The 20,834-nt window shown below is 41.1% G+C and overlaps 1 protein-coding gene across 1 annotated transcript in view; it reads left to right on the forward strand.

The window, feature by feature from the left end:
* The window catches only part of ANAPC5 (anaphase promoting complex subunit 5), a 31,409-nt gene that overhangs the window by 6,761 nt on the left and 3,814 nt on the right, over window positions 1-20,834 (forward strand). Inside the window, exons 5-15 of the mRNA XM_081036738.1 lie at window positions 2,559-2,625; window positions 4,603-4,704; window positions 5,701-5,891; window positions 9,885-9,966; window positions 10,617-10,706; window positions 12,729-12,910; window positions 14,035-14,170; window positions 17,297-17,371; window positions 19,059-19,180; window positions 19,574-19,681; window positions 19,764-19,911. Coding sequence (XP_080892864.1) covers window positions 2,559-2,625; window positions 4,603-4,704; window positions 5,701-5,891; window positions 9,885-9,966; window positions 10,617-10,706; window positions 12,729-12,910; window positions 14,035-14,170; window positions 17,297-17,371; window positions 19,059-19,180; window positions 19,574-19,681; window positions 19,764-19,911 — 1,303 coding nt within the window. The remainder of the gene's footprint in view (window positions 1-2,558; window positions 2,626-4,602; window positions 4,705-5,700; window positions 5,892-9,884; window positions 9,967-10,616; window positions 10,707-12,728; window positions 12,911-14,034; window positions 14,171-17,296; window positions 17,372-19,058; window positions 19,181-19,573; window positions 19,682-19,763; window positions 19,912-20,834) is intronic.

Raw genomic sequence — 20,834 nt, forward strand, 5'->3', positions numbered from 1 at the left:
CTAACACGCCCGGCCTTTTTCCGTTCTGCCTCTTTCGTTTTCTTGTCCTGGAATGCTTTCTTCCGTCCTCATTATTTCCCCCGCTCCTTCCCGACTTTCAAGTCCCTCACCACTCCAGCTGCAGTGGTTTCTCCCTTTCCTAAGTACAGAGTTTGTATTCATCCTTGGTATTTGTCGTTTACTGCCGTCTTTCACATGGCTGGTCTTTGCCTTCATAGCCTTAATAGACAGTAAGCCCATTAAGACATTGTATTCCCCCTGGACCCCAACTAGTGTTTTATGCATTGCAAGTACTCAGAACAAAACAAAAGTTTGTTGATTGATCAATCCTATGTTATATTTTTAATTTTTCAATTGTAATGGTAGATCTAAGCTCTTTAAAAGAGTTTGCAGACTTTTTTTGAGAATCTGCTGAATGCCATGTACAACCTCCACATTAAAAATGTACATCTGTGCAAACTTTGCGTGTGGTTTTATAAGGTTCATAGACTCCTTAAAGCCCATCCACGGACCCAGGTCAAGTGCCCTTGATTCACGGCACTAGTATGTCTAAACTTCTGTCCAGCTGAGAATTGGAATCATAAACAAAGTATACTTGAGCTCTTTTCCTGAAAGGAATGCCTCTTTGGCTTGAGAGTTACTTTCTCCTGCATGTATTTTGGCCTAGGAAGCAAAGGATGAGTCAGTAAAGCATGGTTTGGGCTGTGATACTTTTATTCGCTCTTCCCAAGCTTGTTTATGTCGGCCACCATGTTGCCACTATGGAAACAGAGCCAAATGTGATCTTCATTTATAATAACTATTTGCCTTCATTTGTAGCAGTTTTACATTGCATGACTCTGATGATCTCTATTTTATTAAGCTATTGCTCCTCTGTCCTTCAGTATACGCAACCCCAAATCTGTTTTCAGGACAGGGTTTAAGTAAATCAAGCATTTGGTAACACTGAGCATCATGGACCTTAGAGGAGGACGGGGCTAGTAGTGGTGTGTCCAGTTTCACTCAGACTCGCACCTGTCTCTAGCTTTTTTGTGGAGAGTTATATTTATTTCAAGCCTTGGGCTTATTTTGTTTAAGGACATGTTAAGAGGAAAGGGCTTGTTATTGCCCAGACACTTAACTGTTATCCATTTGAGAACTTGGCCTGTGGATTTTTTTTCCATTTCCCTCTGGGTCACTATTGTGTCACGGATCTTTGTTAGGCCTGGGTCAGGGCCGGTTCTTGGCAGCTGCGATGATATACTGCCTTGGGGTTGTTAGGTGATATTTATTGGAAATGAAACCAAGAGCGTATTAGAGCTGCTCTTCCCAGAGTGTTTTCTATGGAACACTAGTGCTTCTTGAGAGACGTGAGGGAGGGACTTTTGGTACCAGTGAGTTTAGTCAATGGTGTGTTAAACAAAAGTCAAGGTTTTTTTGTTGGAATTCTCTAATGTACATCACTACTCTCAAAGCGAGCCAGAGTATACAACTTTCCCCCAATGAACCTCAGAAGCACTTTTTTTAGAATACCTGTTTACATATTGTTTGCATGAGACAGTTGGAGAACTGCTGTATTAGACCCAGGTGCTTATACAAGTATTACTTATGAGTAAATACTGACTTTTATACTTATCATAGTCCTTTATAGAGAAGCCATTTCATCAGAGTCGTGGTAAAAGGGTAATATTGATACTTTGCCCTCAAAATAAGACTGTCTTATTGACAAATGTACAGATTTGTCACGTCTCGATTTACAGTAGTACATGTCTTGTTCATTGGTTCTTTGTAACCTAAACTTCTAGGCAGATGGTTATTTCTTAGGTGAAGCCTCTTTTTCCTGCTCTTGAATAGAGTACCATCTTGTCTCTGTAGCATGGAGTCAGAAACTCTTCATTCATTCATTTCCCAAACTCTGAGTGCCCATGTGCCTGGGCGTGTGCAGGGCCTGGCACCGGGTATTCACATACCATTGCGGGTAAGAACCACCAGGCTCGCCAGTGGGGACACAAGTGCTGTGATGAGCATCCCTAGGAGACAGTGGCAGCTCAAATGAGAGGTTTCAGGAGAGATTCTTGGAAGGTATGACACTTGTGGTAATGTAGAGTGATGGATTGTGTGCAACAGTCCAGCAGAGTGGGAAAATGGGCCTTGCATAGAGGAAGTCGGGGTTGGGGCTTTGGGGGGGGGGTGCTGCTTGTCATCTTGTCCTGATTGGAGACCTGGAAGGAGCTCATCAGGGCTGGAGTGTAGGTGAGGAAGAGAAGGCAAAGGAGAGAGGTGGGAGGTAGGACCGCGGAGGAAGCATTGCACCTGCCCTGCTGAACATGTAGACTTTATTCTGGAAGCTGATAGGATCCATTGAAGAGCTCTAAATCAGAGACAGCATGATCGCTTTGCATTTTAGAAAGATCATGCTGAGAGCTGGGTAGAATATAGATCTGTATGTGTCCATAATTATATTGTTTGACAGGTCACAGTTTGTGAACTCTTCTGGTAAAGAATGTATTTGACTTTTAAGCATTACCATTTCCACTATGCTGTAATTCTTTATATTATTTTTGTTTTATTTTTTCTAGAGAAGAGGAGGTATCTTGTAGTGGTCCACTGTCCCAAAAACAAGCAGAATTTTTTCTTTCTCAACAGGTATGTTAATTCTGTAATTTATCATGAACTTTCTTTAAAATTCTGTGACATTGTATAATATGGTACGGGATACGCCTGTTATATTAGTAGGTTTATTGGGAAATTATGCCCTACTCTTGCATTATCTCTTACTCTTGGCCCTCTTTCTTCACTAACAATGCAAATGTCACTATGTGGCCCTTCCTATTTCGTGAGGGATTTTATTTTTCTATTTAAGTTATAGTACAGGTTCATTTAGTAATGGTGTGTGATGAATACAGCCCCCAAAAATGCTTCTAAACATGATTTAGAAGACTTACATCCCTTTCTCCAACATTTTATTATGGACATTTTGGAACAGAAAGAAAAATTGAAAAGCATTATACAGTGAATACCCATATACCTATCACCTACTTCCTACAATTAATATTTTGCTATTTATCACATGTATCTACCTATCCTCTTTCCATTTCTCTTTCTTCCTTCTTTCCTTCCTTTCTTCCTTCCTTTTGATTTTTTTTTTGTTGAACTTCCGAGTTTTCCCTAATTTTTATCTTAATTTTCTTTCTGCAGAAAATGTAATGTTTAGTTCTAGATAAAAGTGGTAGAAACATCCCTGTAGATGAAATTTCAAACAGATTAAAAAAACCCATCTAGACAATTGGTTAACTATAGAGGAGAAAATAGAGCTGGATCCTCACACCTCAGTATATTACAGATGGATTAAAGGGATAAATGTAAATATTTAAAGCTGTAATTAAACTAGAAAGAACTATAAACTTTTAATTGATCTCTGGGTGGGGAAAGACTTTCTAAACATAAAAGCTGTGAAAGAAACACATAGGAGAGGATCATTTGATTTTCCAGCATCAAAATTAAAAATGTCTGCATGTCAGAACACATTCTCACAACATTAAAAGGCAAACAACAAAGTGAAGACAGTATTTGCAATATATATGACAGTCAAAGGGTTAATACTTTTGCTTTAAAAATCATATTTTCAAAGACTTTGATGATGAGACAAAGTCTGTAATAATATTAAGTAAAAAGAGCAGGAAGGAAAATTATGTGTTCTAATTTTGTTAAAAATATCGTGTGTACATATATGTGTGCTCATATACATACACACACACACACACAAAAGACATTGGAATAAGATACACTAAAGAATTAATAGTGTTATTTCTGGGTAGAGGGATTACAGATGGTTTTTGTTTTGTGTAAGCTTTTCTATAGTTTTGGAATCTTCAATAATGATATAATGAATTAAAATGGACTTAGAAATTATCACTTATAAAGAAAAATTTGTCTAGATAGAATTGAAGTGTCTATAACCCAGTTAAGTACTAATATTTAACTTGGAACTAGTGTTCTACATGTTTTATATAATCATTGCTGATACCATCCATTTGAAACAAATAACTAGGAGTAGGGCAACTGGGTGCCGTACGGCCCTTTGCAGCACTGTAACACCCTCTGCCTGCCTTGAAGGGGCTTCCAGCCTGTGGGTAGGGTCAGACTGGCACTTTTTTATATAGCTTGGTAAGTACTACAGGGAGGGTTAGTGCAGGGGCTTATGGGAGCAAGTAGGGGCTTATAGGACCTTACCTAGTCTAGAAGGTTAGAAGCAGGTTTACTGTGTTTCCTCGAAAATAAGACCTAACTAGAAAATAAGCCCGAGCATGATTTTTCAGGATGACATCCCCTGAACATAAGCCCTCATGTATCTTTTGGAGCAAAAAGTATTATAAGACCCGGTCTTATTTTCGGGGAAACATGGTATCTAAATTGCGGCCTGCAGGATTAGCAGGAGTTTGCATGGGCGGGGTGTGTGAATGGGGAGGCTTACTGTTTCAGGAAGAGGGAACAGTGTTCTTTCTGGGCAAGAGGCAAGAGTAGCCTCAGAAAAGAAAAGAATCAGATGATGCTGTTTAGTGTAATGTTTCCACATGTTTACTGGCCGGTTCTGTCTACTGAGTTGTCATGTTTACATTTCAGGCTTCTTTGTTAAAGAATGATGAGACTAAAGCCCTCACTCCAGCTTCTTTGCAGAAAGAACTGAACAACTTGTTGAAATTTAATCCTGATTTTGCTGAAGCGGTGAGTCTTTTCCAGAGTTTGTTGCTGAGCGGAAAAGAAACGACAAGGCTACTCTCCATATCTGGTAGCCATGCAAAGGAGGATCGGTAGTGGCCTAGATTCTTGGGAAGAAACCATGTTGAGGACAAGTAAATAATAGCTCAGCCTGGGTGGCAGATGTCCCTCCTGCCCCGACTCCTGGCCCAGTAGGGATTGCTTCAACCTAATGATGTTCTCTTTCATTCGTCATCTCTCTGATGTTGTGAATAATGGGTGTGATAGAGGTGACCGAGTTTTTTAAGAATTGAGTTCCTAAAAATTCTTTCCTTTCTCCACTTTGGTCAGTGTAGTTTTTGTTTTGTGTTTAAGGTTTAACACCATTCCTTAATGGATTTTTACCCTGAAAAACTTTTCTTAATAGCACCTGGCTTTGGCATGTGACTTTATGCACATGTAGAAAGATACCTGTTTTGCTCCCTGGTAACTGGGATCTGCCTGTTTGGAGGGAATTTTAATTCAGAGAAATCAAACAAAATGAAAACAGTTTCAAGATAGAAAATAATTAACTTGGTAGACTAGTACAAGTATCACTGTGTTTTAATTTGGACATTTAGAAAAATTAATTGTATAGTTTTTAGTATGAATTTAGGTTTTAAAGTCTTTATTTTTGAACTCTCAATATTCCTTACGCCCCGAGCTAGGTGAGTCGCCTCTCCATCCTTACATGTCACCTGATAGAACGAACCAGTGACGCAGTGGATGTAGGTTTAGGATAAAATGCTGACGCGCATACCAATGGCTCCTGTTTTTCATTTGAGGCCTCCTTCTGGGAGGAAACAAACCATTGTATCTTAAACCTGTTTTCTCTGCCTGGGGGGGAAATATGAACCTAAACTACAGCTGTCTTGTTAGAAGGGTAAGGATACCCAGGTGTCTGCAGCCAGTAAGTGGGACTGAATTTGTCTCACACAAGAGGAAGCGTTACATTTACAATAAGCGGACTGTTTCTTGTTTTAGCATTATCTCAGCTACTTAAACAACCTCCGGGTCCAAGATGTTTTCAGCTCAACACACAGCCTCCTGCATTATTTTGACCGCTTGATTCTTACTGGAGCCGAAAGCAAAAGTAACGGGGAAGAGGGCTACGGCCGGAGCTTGAGATATGCTGCTCTGAACCTGGCCGCCCTGCACTGCCGCTTCGGACACTAGTAAGTTTATAGATGGTTTATCCACGTAGAAATTGAAGACATAACGTCAAGTGTTAATTGAGATGGTTTTTTTTTTAATGCTGTATTAAAAAGAAGAAGAAAAGAAAGGAAGGGAGCTGACTGTTTGACCTGGACTCAATAACTTCCAAAAGGGAAGATTTTTAACAGGACAGAAGTTAATGAAAACCTTCTACCTAAACAGTCTGCCCCCTGGTGTCACTGTTTAGCATTACTGTCTTAATACGTGGCCTCTTTCTTTCATTACTTCTAAGAACAACGGCCTTTGAATTAAGAGGAAATTGGGTCATTAGGCCAGAGAGTCCCAAAAGGATTTTTCGGAGGTAATAATGGGGATGTAAAAGCTATTTGAAGTATTTAAAAAAAACAAAAGGAAGTTGTGTCTTTACTGAATAAAAGACTGCACTGGCTTATTAAAAGTCCCATGTTTATGCTCAGTCAGATGACACTTGGCTTCTGCCATTGCTAACATATGCCTATGATTTTAATAAATAAAAATAGAAAAACTGATCAGTTATTTAGTAAATAGAGTTAAAGGGTGAAAAATTTTCAAAACATGGAGGCTATTTTATAAACAACAAAATAATGTGAATAATGGTGAAAAGATAGAAAATCACTGATTCAAAGAGTCTCTCCACCCCCTGTGGTTTTTTTCCTGTTTGAGAGAAATGTGGTTTCTGCTATAGGTATCTTTGAATCGGGACTCTAGGGTGTATTAATGGAAACAGAGTGTCCAGAGTTCAAGAATTGAGAGTTTTGCCTCTTGCTGTGTGGGCCAGGCAACACCCAGGAAGTTCTGTTAACTTCTGGTTATCACATTTTAAAAGGGACATAGATGAGCCCGAGCTTGTATGGGGGACAGTCTCATTGGAACCATTCAAAGCCATGTCATATCAATTATGTAGGAAGGTTGTGAGAATGTTTAACCTGAAGAAAAATGATTTGGCTAAATGTGTGTCTGACATATTCATGTAATAAAAAGTCATGTGGAAAGGGCTTGGTCGTGGGCTACAACCACGGTTTAACATCGGTCGTGGTTGTGACTACTAGAGATGAGTGAGAGCTGGTAAGTGCAAGTTACAGGGCAAAATAGTTTTCCTCATTAAAAGAAGGAAGTTTCCCCTGCTGAAATCCTCTGAGAAAGATGCCAGTGGGGTTCTCAAGCCTAGAACAGGGGGTGCCATTAAGACAATTGAAGCATCAGCTTGATAGTTGTACCTGGTAATGTTTGGCTACTCCACACGCCATGATTTTATGAGATTCAATATTATATTTTAATAATCAGCTTCTTTTTGTCTGCCCAGCTTTAATACCTCTTGATTGGGGTCTTTCTTACGTATCATGATAAATAGCAACACCATTTGTAATATTTTTCAATAGCCTATTTCTGTGTTCAAAACAGCTTTCCCTAGGGCTTGGAAATTTATATACAGCCTTCTAGATATAAATAACCTTTTGTACAAAATTTGTTTATATTTACAATATTATCAATGGATAGGCGGCTAATTGCATGGAATTTAATAGGTAATTAATTCCTGATGTACTCAAGTCCAGTCTTTGTTTCTAGTCCTGAAACTATGGGCCTGTGTAAATCTTTGTCACTTAACTGATAGAACTGTGGAGATTTCTTGAACATCTTTATAGTTGTTTATTAAGCATCTACTGTGTACTGGGCACAGGTGCTGGAGATATAGCAGTGAAAAAAGAGGAAAAGGCCCCTGTTTTCATGGAGTTCACAGTGGGAGAGATAAACAGCAAATAACACTAAACATATACCAGCAGTAGTAGGTCAGGTAGGGGCTTAGAGAGTGAGGGTAGGGAGTGCTATTGTTTTCCTAAGGAACACTCTTCCTCCAGGTGTACGCACAGATCTCTCCCTCCCTCGGTTTGTAAATCTGTTTAAATATTAAGGTAGCAGGTCAGCCCTCCCTGACCACTGCTACCTTAGTATTTGAACAGAGATTTAGGGAGTGAGTCATGTATCAGCTAGAACAGCGGGTGCAAAGGCCATGCGGCAGTAGTCTCCTGGGGGTGTCTGAGGAGGAGCAAGTACTGTGGTTAGAGTTCTGTAAGTAAGTGGGCGGGCGGTGCAATTAGGGTCCTGTAGGCCCAGGTAGGACTTCGGCTTTTCCTGTGACTGACATGGGAAGTTGTTTTGTGGAGGCACCAGACCTTTCTGCTCTGGCATTTTGAAAACAGTGAACAGCCAGTGCATTTCAGATATTACAGCCATTTTGCCTCCTGCTCCGTTACTGAAAAAAAAAAAAAAATTTTAATATTTTATTGGGGAAGGGGAACAGGACTTTATTGGGGAACAGTGTATACTTCCAGGACTTTTTTCCAAGTTAAGTTGTCCTTTCAATCTTAGTTGTGGAGGGTGCTGTTCAGCTTCAAGTTATTGTCCTTTCAGTCTTAGTTGTGGAGGGCGCAGCTCAGCTCCAGGTCCAGTTGCCGTTGCTAGTTGCAGGGGGCACAGCCCACTATCCCTTGCGGGAGTTGAACCGGCAACCTGTGGTTGATAGGACGTGCTACAACCGAGCCATCCCGGAGCTCAGCGGCAGCTCAGCACAAGGTGCCGTGTTCAATCTTAGTTGCAGGGGGCGCTGCCCACCATCCCTTGCAGGACTAGAGGAATTGAACTGACAGCCTTGTGGTTGAGAGCCCACTGGCCCATGTGGGAATCGAACCGGCAGCTTTCGGAGTTAGGAGCATGGAGCTCTAACCGCGTGAGCCATTGGGCCAGCCCTGAAAATTTTTATCAGAGGTTTTTCTACTTAGCAGCAGTGGAAACCATAAAGTCCAAAACTTTGAGGATTTACCTGACGTTAAGTTTCTGTGTTGGTGATAATCTACCTTTACTTCCTACCTGTGAAAAATAATCTCTCTTTAGTCTTGATTTAGCATATAGTTCTCCCAAAAGCCTTTTTTCTAAATATAACATGTGTTTGATCATCACATGTTTGATAAAGTCAACCGGTATTTGCTGAGGGCCTGTGTGTGTGAAGATATGCTTCCTGCTCTCAAGTAGTTTATGATGTTACTCCTCATTACTAACAGAATGTGAAAGAAATGTAAAATGGGTAATAATGTATCTGGTTTCTTTATTCACACAGTAGTTATTGAGGACCAATTCAGCTGTCCCAGTTATTGAGGACCAATTCAGCTGAGGCTGGGGCTCACGTTGAAATAAAATTCCTTATATAAATTTTTCACTGAGAGTCTCAGTGACCCAGCATTGCTAGAACTTCTATTTCGTGACTTGCCACTGGGAAACCCAAACTTTAAGACATTACCCATGTCCTCTACAGGTTTATCAACTAGTTGAAAAAATAAAATGAACACAGATTAAATAAAGAGATGACCCACAGTAGTTTTTAATCAAGCATTGCAAGGTGGGGTACAGGTGGCATTTCTGTGGGAATTTTCATAAGTGAGAGTTCAGTAGAGCCAAGAACGTTTTGCTGAATTTCCTCAGAAGTTGAGAGATTGGGGGGAGACATCCCAGATGGAGGGGAATCACATGAGCAGAAAAAAAAATCTCAGAAGTGGATCATCCTCAAAATACTTTTTAAAATTAGTTTTGGGAAAAAGTGTCAAATGCCATAGTAAAAAAAAAAAAAAATTCAAATAATGCAGAAGAGAATACAGTGAAAAGTAAAATACTGTATTCGCTCCTTGCCCCTTCCCTTAGCCATAGACAGCTAAATTAAAACTCTTGGAGCTGATACCAAGAAAAGCTAATCCCTGATTCCCTTTTTAGTAGAAATCCACCTTAGAAGGGGCCTGTCCTGTGTCTCCTTTGTTAATGTTTCTTGCTGCTGGGGGAGGGGACCGCCTCTGGGGAATAAGCCCATCAGTACAGCTTCCAACGCAGAGGCCTGCACTCAGATGAATTACTGTACAGACAGTTTCCTGCTACTGTTGTTTGTGCATGTTTGTGATTGTTATTGAGATTAATGTTCATTCTTTCCTTAGTCAACAGGCAGAGCTCGCCCTGCAGGAGGCGATTCGGATTGCCCAGGAGTCCAACGATCACGTGTGTCTCCAGCATTGCTTGGTGAGGCCACCCTCCTGCCTTGGGAGTTCTGCCCACGGGTTGAGTTGGCCTTTGGAAGGCCCCGTTTGAATAGAGTTGTTTTGTCGTTGGAGCAAAGGTCCTTAGCAGTGACGGGACAGTAGTTAGGTAGTCATGGGAATGCAGGAAAGGCAACTGTATTTATCTGTCTTAATTCACGACATCTGTTTTGCTTGGGCGGCGTCTCTTACCTACAAATTTTAGTGCAATTTGACATGAAAATTATCACATTAAACATTGGCATTAACAAAAAGGTGTATACAGCACCTTGTCGCTGGTTGAGTCGTTGTCCTGTAAAAGCATAAGTAAAACCAAGTACAAGTAAAATGCTGGATTCATTTAACAATCACCTGAGAATCTCACTTTCTCAATTAAAGGCCATATGGGGTTTCATGCTTTTTTTCTGGAACACTTGACACTCACTGCTGTCAGAAGTGAAGAAAGTCAGTGGCTTGTTTATTTGACAGTTTTCCTGTGTTTGACAGGTTTCACTTAGGTTCATCATTCATGAAAGAGCATGTTAGAGGATTTATTTTGTCCCTTGTTAATTATTTTTTGCAACCATGCCGATATTTCAATAGGACAGTAACCATTTCACTGTTAGGATATATTTTGATGATTTCTCTTACCAGAGCTGGCTTTATGTGCTGGGGCAGAAGAGATCCGATAGCTATGTTCTGTTAGAGCATTCCGTGAAGAAAGCAGTACATTTTGGGTTACCGGTAAGGCTCATCATCCTGTGAGATTGTTTAAATAAATGGTGTGGTTTTATTCTTGGTAGTTTCATATGACCTTAATTATCAATTAAACTACTAAATTCTGTGAGATAGGTTTCTCCCTTTATCCTGGTAACACCTGTGAAAGTTCAATTTGATGAGTTGTTTTTTTTTTGTTTTTTTTTAGTTTATTGATCAACGTTAACTTTCACATATCAGAAAAATTTCAGGAAAGGCTTAATTTTAAACCAGGGATTGGAAAACTTTACAGCCTTTGGGCCACATCTGGCTCACTGCCTGCTTCTGTATGGCTCTCGGGCTAAGAATGGGCTTTACTTTTTTTTTTTTTTTTAACTCTTATTTATTTTAAATGTTTTTCCAGGACCCATCAAGTCCAAATCAAGTAGTTGTTTCAATCTAGTTGTGGAGGGCGCAGCTCACCGGCCCATGTGGGGTTCGAACTGGCAACCTTTTTAAGAGCACCATGTTCTAACCAACTGAGCTAACCGGCCGCCCTGGGTTTTACATTTTTATTTATTTATTTATTTATTTATTTAAAAAAAATTTTTACGTTTTTTTTTTCCAGATTTTAGTGGGAAAGGGGAACAGGACTTTATTGGGGAACAGTGTGTACTTCCAGGACTTTTCCAAGTTAAGTTGTTGTCCTTTCAATCTTAGTTGTGGAGGGTGCAGCTCAGCTCCAGGTCCAGTTGCCCTTGTTAGTTGCAAGGGACACAGCCCACCATCCCTTGCGGGAGTGGAGGAATCAAACTGGCAACCTTGTGATTGAGAGCCCACGCTCCAACCAACCGAGTCGTCTGGCCACCCGGAGCTGAGCGGCTCATTGACTTCACTCCAGTTGTGGAGGGCACAGCTTGCTGGCCCATGTGGGAATCGAACCGGCAGTCCTGTTGCCCAGAGCTCGGGCTCTAACCAACTGAGCCACCCATTTGCCCCAGGTTTTACATTTTTAAACAGTTGGGGGAGAAAACAATAAAGAAGACTAGTAATAGAGATAAAATGTGGTCTGAAAAACCTAAATTATTCACTATATGGCCCTTTACAGCACAAGTTTGCTGATCCTTGTTTCAACAATAAACAAAGCCAGGCACCAGTAAACCTGATAGGCAGATTCGTCCTTTCTCATTTTGAGTGACAGGGAAGGACCTGAATTACAGTCCTCGATGACAGATGCTGAGGGGCATCGGAAGAGCATAGTCTCTACATGTGAAGGAATAACGAATCTAGATTACTGTTGCACAAAGAACCTTATTCCGTCTCAAAAACATCTACTGAAAACTGGACTATAGACAGTGGGACTGCTTAAGCATCTGTTTGCAACAAATTCCAGTAAAAATGAAAGTAATTATATGTAATAATTTAAAATATATGCTTTTCAAATCTGTAAATTGTCCACTGGACTCATTTCTGGAAAAGGAAAGTTTTATGTACAGAATTAGTTATAGTGACAAAAGTAAGTGGCTCCTTAAAATTAACGGTAAACTTCTTAAGTACAATTTTTGTTGTGGATTTAAGTTGACTGTTTTTTAGTTGAGTTTTCATCCTTGAAAATGTTACTAAAAGTTAATGAAAAGATAATTATGCTTATAATAGGCATCCTTTATAAATCTCCTAATACATAATATGCCTAGCACGGTTTGACATAACGATTTCATTTTAATCCTCACAGCAATTCTTTACGATAGGTTCGATGCCCATTTTACAGATGAGGAAGCTGAGGCTTGGCTAAGCAGCTAAGTGACTGGCTCCAGATCACATAGTAAGTGGCAGAGGCAATGTTTAAGCTCAGGTCCATTTAATGTCAAAGCCCTGGCTATTCCCAGTATACTAGGAACTGGAGCACAGTTCAGGAACACAGCTCTATGGGTCAGGATCAGGCTATAGGTACTTCCTTTTAAATAGTGCTGTCACTGTGCATGTGCTACAATGTAAAATATGTGAAATTCTGAAGAACAAATTCTGTTGTGTGATCTCTGTCTTGGGCCATGGCTGTGTCCGTCCCCCTAGTACCTCGCCTCCCTGGGGATACAGTCCCTAGTTCAGCAGAGGGCTTTTGCTGGGAAGACAGCCAACAAACTGATGGATGCCCTAAAGGACTCCGACCTCCTGCACTGGAAACACAGCCTGTCGGAGCTCATTGACATCAGCATCGCACAGAAAACTGCCATCTGGAGGCTGTACGGCCGCAGGTGGGTCTTCAGGCACAGGGTCAAGGCCGTGCGGTGTGAACCCCTTTATGGACAAGCAGGGGCTGGCAGACTGGTTCTGTGAGAGACCAAACCTACAAGTGTTTCCCCCTTTGATGGAAGTGGTTCATGCAGGGGAGTAAAGACAGTGCTTTATAGTTTCAAAACATTTTGTACTTTGCACAGGCTTTGCAGAGTTTTTGCCCCACCCTGTTCTTATTTACGCCTCCTCACTGCTCTGAGATAATTGGTGGGTGATGTCCCTTCTGAGATGGATAAACCAAAGTTCACACATCTCATCTGCCCAAGATCACAACTGTGCTGACTAAGTGGCAGAGCCGGAACTCAAAGCCAGGTCCTCTTGACTCCAAGCACTGCCCCTGCGCTCTGAGATAGGAACCTCTTCCTGTTTGCAGGAGGCATGGGCCGAGGTCGCTGAAGCTGAGCATCGCCTGAACCCCAAAACTGTTATGTAAAGAAAGCTGCTCCCTGTTAACTGAGGTGTGTTCTCTGGAATGAATATCGATAGCCTTGTGTTTAGTTTCCATTTAGCCTGGAAGTAAACTTCCGAACCAGAGTTTTAATCCTGGAGCCCTGTCACTTACCTAACCTTTCACCTGACAATCTGCTGTTTGTAGGAATTCCATCATGAAAGGAAGCGCCTAGTTCGCCAGTCTTGTTTTTTATTTATTTATTTATTTTCAGTCTTGTTTTTGTACTTGAGATAATTTTTTGGCACAGTGTGGTCTGAAACAGCTGCAGATGCTGGCCACAGCTTATACTGCCGGAGCAGCTGGTGCCAGGATGGCATCGGGTCCGAATTTACCCGTGAAAACTAATGAACATACTGTGACCATGGGAAACCAGAGGTGGTGGGGCGTCTGGAGCTCAGAGCTCCAGGTCGTGCGTAACCCCTGCCTCTTTCCTTCAGTGCCTCACATCCAGGGCTCTGCTAGTCCTGAGGGTGGGAGAGCTGGCGCCTGGAGGCAGCTGCTGGCACGAAACCAGAACCGGCAGAGGGCCTTAACTTCCTCCCATTTCCACTGAAGATAACCGGGGCGTGGGGGGTGGGGGGACGCGGCCTGGGTCCCTTGACTGATGGGCGCCCCCGCCGTCTCCTCGCCCAGCACCATGGCGCTGCAGCAGGCCCAGATGTTGTTGAGCATGAACAGCCTGGAGTCGGTGAATGCGGGCGTGCAGCAGAACAACACGGAGTCGTTCGCTGTCGCGCTCTGTCACCTCGCGGAGCTGCACGCAGAGCAGGTAGGCGGGCCGGGCCAGAGCGCTTCCAGAGCAATGGAGGCTCTGCCCTTTCTCCTCCAGTGCTTGAGAAAAGCACTGGTCGTGTCTTGGCCAGGCCTGGTTGGATGCAGGTGGTGGAAAGGGTGCAGTCCCGAACCATTGGAAATGGGCTGAGTGTGGGGTCTGCAAAGTTTGTTGAACTTGGATTCCTTTTGGCATCAGCGAAGGTCAGCTGTTTCCATGTGACAAGTGGAATAAAAAGGAGTCTTTGAAGTTTCTGGTTGTAGAGCTCTGTTTACAGGAGAGAGGGGAGCGTAATAAAAGGATTGCTAAAATGATAATATTCAGTGTTTGTTATGAACTTGTTCTGTGCCAGGCCCTGTGCTTGGTTTTTCAAGTATATTATCTTATTGAATCCTTATAATAGCCCCATGAGGTCAGCTTTATTATTATTCCTATTTCACAGAACAAGAAAAGGAGATCCAGGGAGCTAAGTCCTATACCCACAATCAGTACATATCAGTCAGGGCTTCAACCCAAGTCTGATCGACTTCAAGGACAGTGGGAATTGGACATAACCTTGACTTAGAGCCCAAGTAATTTTACATGGTTCTCTTTATAGGGGATTGATTAAAGGGTCTCATGCTGCTCTAGGCTCTCTCTCTCTCCTTTCATGGGCAAGAGGTCAGGGAAACTCTAAGCTAAGCCCTCTCGCCCACTAAACACTGCCTTGCTATAAATACGTTTCCTTGATCGTGTTATTTTTCTCCATCTTTGTGGTAGTACCCATTGTTTTTCGGTTGCATCAGAACACTCAGCATTCCCCAATCTGCAACCTGAAGATCTTTGTGAGTTTCCACCCCTTTCAGAAGTCTCCCTTATATTTTAGCATTTTGCAGTCCTATAGATAGCTGTGTAAACAGCAGGTGGTGAGCTCCGGCTGGTGGGTTCTGAATGCACTTTCAGCTGCTGTTTCTTCCTGGAACTGGGGAGCATCACCCTCACTTTCTGACCTCAAAACAGCAGGCCAGCCAGCTGGACTTGCTGTTTGCGTTTCTCCAGGAATGTTCATGTTCATCACTTTCTTGGTTTTCCCCCCCCTCTTAATGGCACTGGAACCTCTTTGACATCCTTCTTTTCCTGTCCTGGTGACATGGTAACAGATGAGTCAGTGAACCTTCAGTTAGGTATTTGGTGTGCGCTTCATGCGACTTTTTTCCCCAACAGTTTTATTGAGACATAATTCACACACCATATAGTTCACCCATTTGAAGGCTCCCATGTGGCTTTTTGAAGTGGGATTCTCCCCACTGACCCTAACCTTAAACAGTGGAGTAATTTCGTTCAGTTCTCTTTATGTACAGTAGAAATGCTTTTTTTTTCCTGTTGGAATGGAAAAGTACTCTACAAAAATCTTGTTTTGGCTAAATTCTTTAGTCTTGAAACTTTCTCTAAGGCCTATTGTTCTGTGATTTTTTTTTTCCTGGGGATAAGACCTTGAAAAGTAACGGTGCTCTTTGGATCTATATTAATATTTCCGTTTTCATCCCCCTTTCATCTCTGGGCTTATGTGAAAAACTTGCTAACCCTATCATTGCTCAGCTCCAATGACCGGATGTGTTAGGGAATGTTTTGATTGCACAAAAGATAGTCAGTGACCTCTTTATTTCAGTTCAATTTCTTTCACCCCTTTCTTTAACCTGCCTTAGAAAGACCTTTCTAGTGTTAGAACATCAACCATGTAGATATACCCACAGGGCTGATGACTGTCATATTTTTAATTACACAGGTTAGACTGAACTGCAGTTTCCGAGCTTCCTCCTGCAGCCCAGAGGAAGTACCGCCCCCGTTGCTCTTTCTGCGTAATTCTGGTTCATCATGTGTCATTCCTCTCCTAGCCTCAGCAATGGCAGGCTTCAGTGGGAATGTTTTGGGGGGTGGGGGGTATGCAGCATGCACACTGTTCTCTCTACCCGGCCTGACCGATGACAACCCATCTGGATCCATGTGCCCCACTCCCCATGGCAGTCATGAAAATAATTGGCAGGATTGGTCAGTTAAAATCACAAGAAGAAAGAGATTAATGATCTCTTATAATTCAATGTAATTTCCACTTCAAATAGAAGTTCACTTGCAGTCTAATTGAGCTTCTGTATAGACAGAAGATACATTACCTAATCAAAGATTGGAACAAACTGAAAAGCTTTTGGAGTCAATAAAGTGAACATGAATATCCCAACAATATAAGAGTGTTAAAAAGACATCAACATGCATTCACAGAAAAAGCATAAATGGCCAAAAAAAAACCATGAAAAAAAATTTAATTTGGTGATGAAAAAATTCAAATTAATACAGTGAAATATCAGTTTCACCAAACAGGCCAAGATGCTTGAGTATTGGGGAGAGAAAGCATTGAGTGCTGATGTGAAAGTGCTTAGTACATTTCTGGAGAGTAATTAGTAATATGTATCAAAGCACTTACAAGTGCCTGTCATTTTGCTTAGCAATTCAACTTCTAAGTTTTTATCCTAAGGAAACAATTGGACAACTGTGCAAAGATATATGCACCAAGATAGTCATTGTAGCATTTTTTAAAATGAAAAAAATCGGACACAACCAAAATATCCCAAACTATGAGATTATTTTGGTATGCCATAATTTATTTACCTAATAAATATGATATAGATTTGTATTTACTGACACTGGAAAGATTTCTTTCATTGAGAAACTATTGAGTGCTTACCATGTGGTAAACAGTGTTATAGGCAATTTACAAAAGTTGTACGTATATCTACTTTTGGAATATCTATTTGTTTTATATTTATGTTCATAAAAGAGGTCTAGAAGGATATGTACCAAAACATCAACTATGACTTTTTTTGGTGAGGTTGAAAGTAATTTGTCTCTTTCTTGTTTACGTGTATTTTATGAGGTTTTTTCCTAGAGTGAACACGTATTACATGAGTAACTTAACAAATAAAATGTATTAGAACCTAAAAAAAAAGCCCTTTGATACTTGACAGTCTCTGGCTAGTGTCTTCCAGGTTCTGCTCCAAGAACGGATGAGTCGTAGCTGCATCCTGCACGGGGTGCGGCAGGTGTGGTTTCAACCCAAGTGTGCTCATCACATCGCATCTTTCTGTTTAGGGCTGTTTCGCTGCAGCTTCAGAAGTGCTGAAGCACCTGAGGGAGCGATTCCCACCCAATAGTCAGCATGCCCAGGTAACCTGTCTTGCGTGGCAATGGATTTATTTCTGAAAAGACTTTTTATTGTAAGCTGTCTTCTGAAAGGCTGAGAAATAAACTCTGAGAAAAGATTTCAAGTAGGGTACTTTTTTTCTTCCCATCTTAGTAATTCTAAGTTAGTATTCCTTGTATCTCTAAGTGTGGGAGTAAGAAATCATCAGTGTCTGTTCTGATAGCTGGAGAATAAGGTCTCAGTTTTGTTATTTTGTCTCATACTTGGCAACTCTAATCTTTTCCTCCCCAAACGGAATGACCTTTTGGGAACATGTACCCAGAAGGAATGAACTTTATAAAGGAGTCCTAGGCCCTCTGTTCCTGATTGCAATGGTTTTTTATCTCTGATGGGGTTGAGAAAACTGTTGCAAGGGGCCTTTTTCCCTTCCTCCCCTTACCAAGTTTAGTCTTCAGTGGGTTAGGGAATTTGAAATCATAAGAGACCTTGGCCTGGCATCTCCTAGGGCTGCCATTCACGTGGGTTGTTGTCTCCCACTCATTAGATACGACGTGAATGCCCATCTGCATGTGAACTATGCTGGGATCTGAATTCAGAGTACCCAGAGCGAAAGGCAGTATGCAAATAGGGTGGCAGATAGCACCCAAGGATGAAGTGTCGCTCTGTGGTGGTGCTATTGCAATGCAATAGTTTGGGTTATAGTTCTAGCCATTGTTTCAGATGGTGCACAGTAAAAAAAAAAAAAAAGACAATTCACAGTTTACAGAAAAAAACATGTATGGCTGATAAATATGTAACAAGATACTTAGCCTGGTTGGTGGTCGGGGAAATACAAATGAAAACAATAATGAGATATTTTATACCCATCAGATTGGCCACAAGTGAAGAATCTAACAATACTTGGTGAGGTGGTGGAGCAACGAGTAATGTCATTACACTACTGGTGGGAGTGTAAACTGGCACATTTGAAGAGCAAATGGGCACTATGTTAAGTGAAGTGTCTGTCCTACAGCCCAGCATTTCCACTGCTTGCTGTACGCTCGAGATAGACTCTTGCACACGGAGAGGTGTACGAAAATGTGTATTGCAGCACTATTCAGAAGAGTGAAAAACCTGTACTATCTCTATGCCCATCAGCACACTAGAAAAGCAGTCGCATATTAATATAACTGAAAGCCATTCATCAGTGAAAAGGAGTGAAGTAGAAGTTCTTCTATTAACATGTGTACGTCCCCAAAATAACGTTGAGCTTCAAAGCAAGTTGTCAGCGGCTGCCTACAGTATATTATTTATTTATACAAAATTGAAAAGCATACGGGATCATATGGTATATTGTTTAAGGCTAAGTGTATATGTTGTCAAAGTATAAGAACATGAATGATAAATACCAAATCAAGAGCGTGCTTTGGAAAAAGAGAGGGGAATGAAATTTGTAAAGAACTCCCAATAGTACGTTAAGTAGTATCTGAAGCAGATAAAGCAAAATGTGATTTGACGGTTGATGATTGGCATACATGTGTTTGTTATTTTATTCTTAGTACTTTTTCACATACTTGAAATATTTAAAAATATTTTTAAAATTGCAAACAAAAAGGAATCTGTGTGAATTGTAAAGATACTTGCTTAGCAAGCCAGAGTATGTTTTTTCTCTGTTGAATAATGAGGTGAACACTTGCCATTTTGTCCCTAATTGTGTTTTTTTCTTATTAGTTATGGATGCTATGTGATCAAAAAATACAGTTTGACAGAGCAATGAATGATGGCAAATATCATTTGGCTGATTCACTCGTTACAGGAATCACAGCTCTCAACAGCGTAGAGGGTGTATATAGGTAAGAAACTTGGAAAGCTCCAACCCAGACATTCTCAGATGGCTGTATTCTAACTTGTTTTGTATGGATTGATTCATTATAATAGCCATGTATTTATTACAGGAAATGAGAAAATACAGATAAGCAAATGGAGAAAATAAATACCACCCAGAGATAATCATTAACATTCTGATATCTATAGTTCCAGACTGTGTGTGTGTGTGTGTGTGTGTATTTAACAAAAAAAAATTTTCCCTCTTTTAACAAAAATCCTGTCAGGCACAGTTCTTCCCTTTGGGGGTCTAATTACAGTCTAATTGAGGAAATAGGGATTCTAATCTTAACAGTGACTATACTTATAACCCTTGCAAAACCTCAGCATAACCACTTACATTTACTTTGTTTCTCTGTCAGAAAAGCAATTGTGCTACAAGCTCAGAACCAAATGTCAGAGGCACACAAGCTTTTACAAAAATTGTTGATTCATTGTCAGAAAATCAGGAACACAGAAATGGTGATCAGGTAAGGGAGGTGTCTCCTCATCTCACCTACCGACGTGCTTTGTGGTGGATCCTCTCATCCTGTGTCTTCCTCTTTCGGGCAGTGTCCTGCTGTCCGTGGCAGAGCTGTACCGGCGGTCTTCCTCCCCCACCATCGCGCTGCCCGTTCTCCTGCAGGCTCTGGCCCTCTCCAAGGAGTACCGGCTGCAGTACTTGGCCTCCGAAACAGTGCTGAACTTGGCTTTTGCCCAGGTAAGCTGATCTCTGTTTTTATAGTACATATTTGTAGTCAAGAACTGGCAAGTCTGTTACTACGTTTTGGTTTTGAAAAGGACGATAATGCGCTTTCACTTCTCAATGTTGAAGTCTGGGAATGTGGTCTCCATGGCAAACTGTCCACAGAAGTCTGGAGTTGTGAATGTGGTGACAGGCTGACACCTCCCAATGGCACTGGCTTCACCAGGCTGCGTGTTGTAAGGAAGACTTGCCTCTTCCTGGGGGCTACTTGCATCGTAGTGATGATTAGCTGGCCCAGAGCCGTGTTGCATTTAACAAGGGGGTGAATAGAAGAAAGAAATGAGGAAGTCATATGTTCACTAGAAGATTTTGAAAATTAAATTGTTTTATGTCTGTTTTCTATCTCCCTCTGTAGAAGCGAAAGGTCATGAGAGAAGGGACTCTTGTTTTTTTCCCTACTGTATCCCATGGTACCTAGTAGGACCTGCATATAATAGGCTTTTAATATTTACTGAATGAATGCCTTTTGAACTCACTGCAGGAATTGACTAACTAAAGCAGAGGTTCCCCAAACTAACCGTGCATCAGAATTATTGGGAAATTTAAAAAATATTTACCTGGCCTTACCTTGAAACTACTGAGTCAGAACTCTAGGGGTGGAACCTAGAAATCTGTTTTCCTTAGTGGCTTCCCCAATAATTCTTTCTTTTTCTTAATTAAGATAAAATTTACATAACATAAAATTTACCATTTTAACCATTTTAAAGTATGTAATTCAGTGGATTTTAGAACATCTATATCATACCTACATTAGCTATAAATATAGACTAATTTACAATATCTGCAGTGTTTTGTAACCATTACACTGTCTAATTCCAGAATATTTTTATCACACCAAAAGAAGGCCCTATGTCCATTAATCAGTCCCTCCCCAATCC

Source organism: Rhinolophus hipposideros, assembly GCF_964194185.1.
Source record: "Rhinolophus hipposideros genome assembly, chromosome: 24".
Classification (NCBI taxonomy): domain Eukaryota; kingdom Metazoa; phylum Chordata; class Mammalia; order Chiroptera; family Rhinolophidae; genus Rhinolophus; species Rhinolophus hipposideros.